Raw genomic sequence first — 727 nt, 5'->3', positions numbered from 1 at the left:
CCAAAACCAATTCTACTCAAGTTGGACGTGTATATTTACATGCTTACTGTCAAAGCAGAAATTTGGGGAACCAAAATTCAGGACCATTTATAAGCATCATTATCATGTACGATCTTTTTTATGTGAGCATCATGATGTGGACCAGCCTGTACATGGTAATTCTCCTCTACAGACACCGCAAGAGGGCCCAGTATCTCCGCAGCCCAAGCCTCTCCAGCCAGCAATCTCCCGAGCTCAGAGCCACTCACAGCATCTTGCTGCTGGTGAGCTGTTTTGTGATCTTGTATTGGTTGAACAACTTTATCACCCTTTATGGATTTTATGCACCTACAAAAATTCTAAATTTGGAGGGAATTAATGCATTTTGGGCAGCATGCTATCCAACCATCTGCCCCTTTTTAATAATGAAGAATAATAAACTTATTTTGCACTTCACTTCTTCCATTTCGGCACTGAGAATGACCTGTTTTCAACGTGCACTTCGTGGCTGAACTGAAACCCACACTTTCTCATTGTTTGTACACTTCTTAATGATTCCCATGAGATGAAGAATTTAAATGTGGACCTCAAATACCCGATATGACCTTAGTTATATCTCAGACATTCTGTACGATATTAAAATTCAGAGAGTTAACATTTTTCTTGAATACAACTCTGTATTCATAATTTTTATAATTTCAGCATTTACAACCAACTCAAGTTATGACACTTTGGGAAAAATAAATTC

General features: G+C 38.2%; 1 protein-coding gene across 1 annotated transcript; it reads left to right on the top strand.

The window, feature by feature from the left end:
* Positions 1 to 2: 2 nt before the first annotated feature.
* LOC126493802 (vomeronasal type-1 receptor 40-like) lies at positions 3 to 491 on the top strand (the record flags this gene model as incomplete). Its single annotated transcript, XM_050130907.1, has 1 exon — positions 3 to 491. A coding segment is annotated over one exon (489 nt), but the record flags the coding sequence as incomplete, so codon positions are not given.
* Positions 492 to 727: the final 236 nt, after the last annotated feature.

The sequence above is a fragment of the Alexandromys fortis genome, unplaced genomic scaffold, assembly GCF_014885135.2.
Source record: "Alexandromys fortis isolate MF-2015 unplaced genomic scaffold, M_Fortis_MF-2015_v1.1 scaffold_339, whole genome shotgun sequence".
Lineage (NCBI taxonomy): Eukaryota > Metazoa > Chordata > Mammalia > Rodentia > Cricetidae > Alexandromys > Alexandromys fortis.
This window is presented reverse-complemented; position numbering and strand designations above follow the sequence as displayed.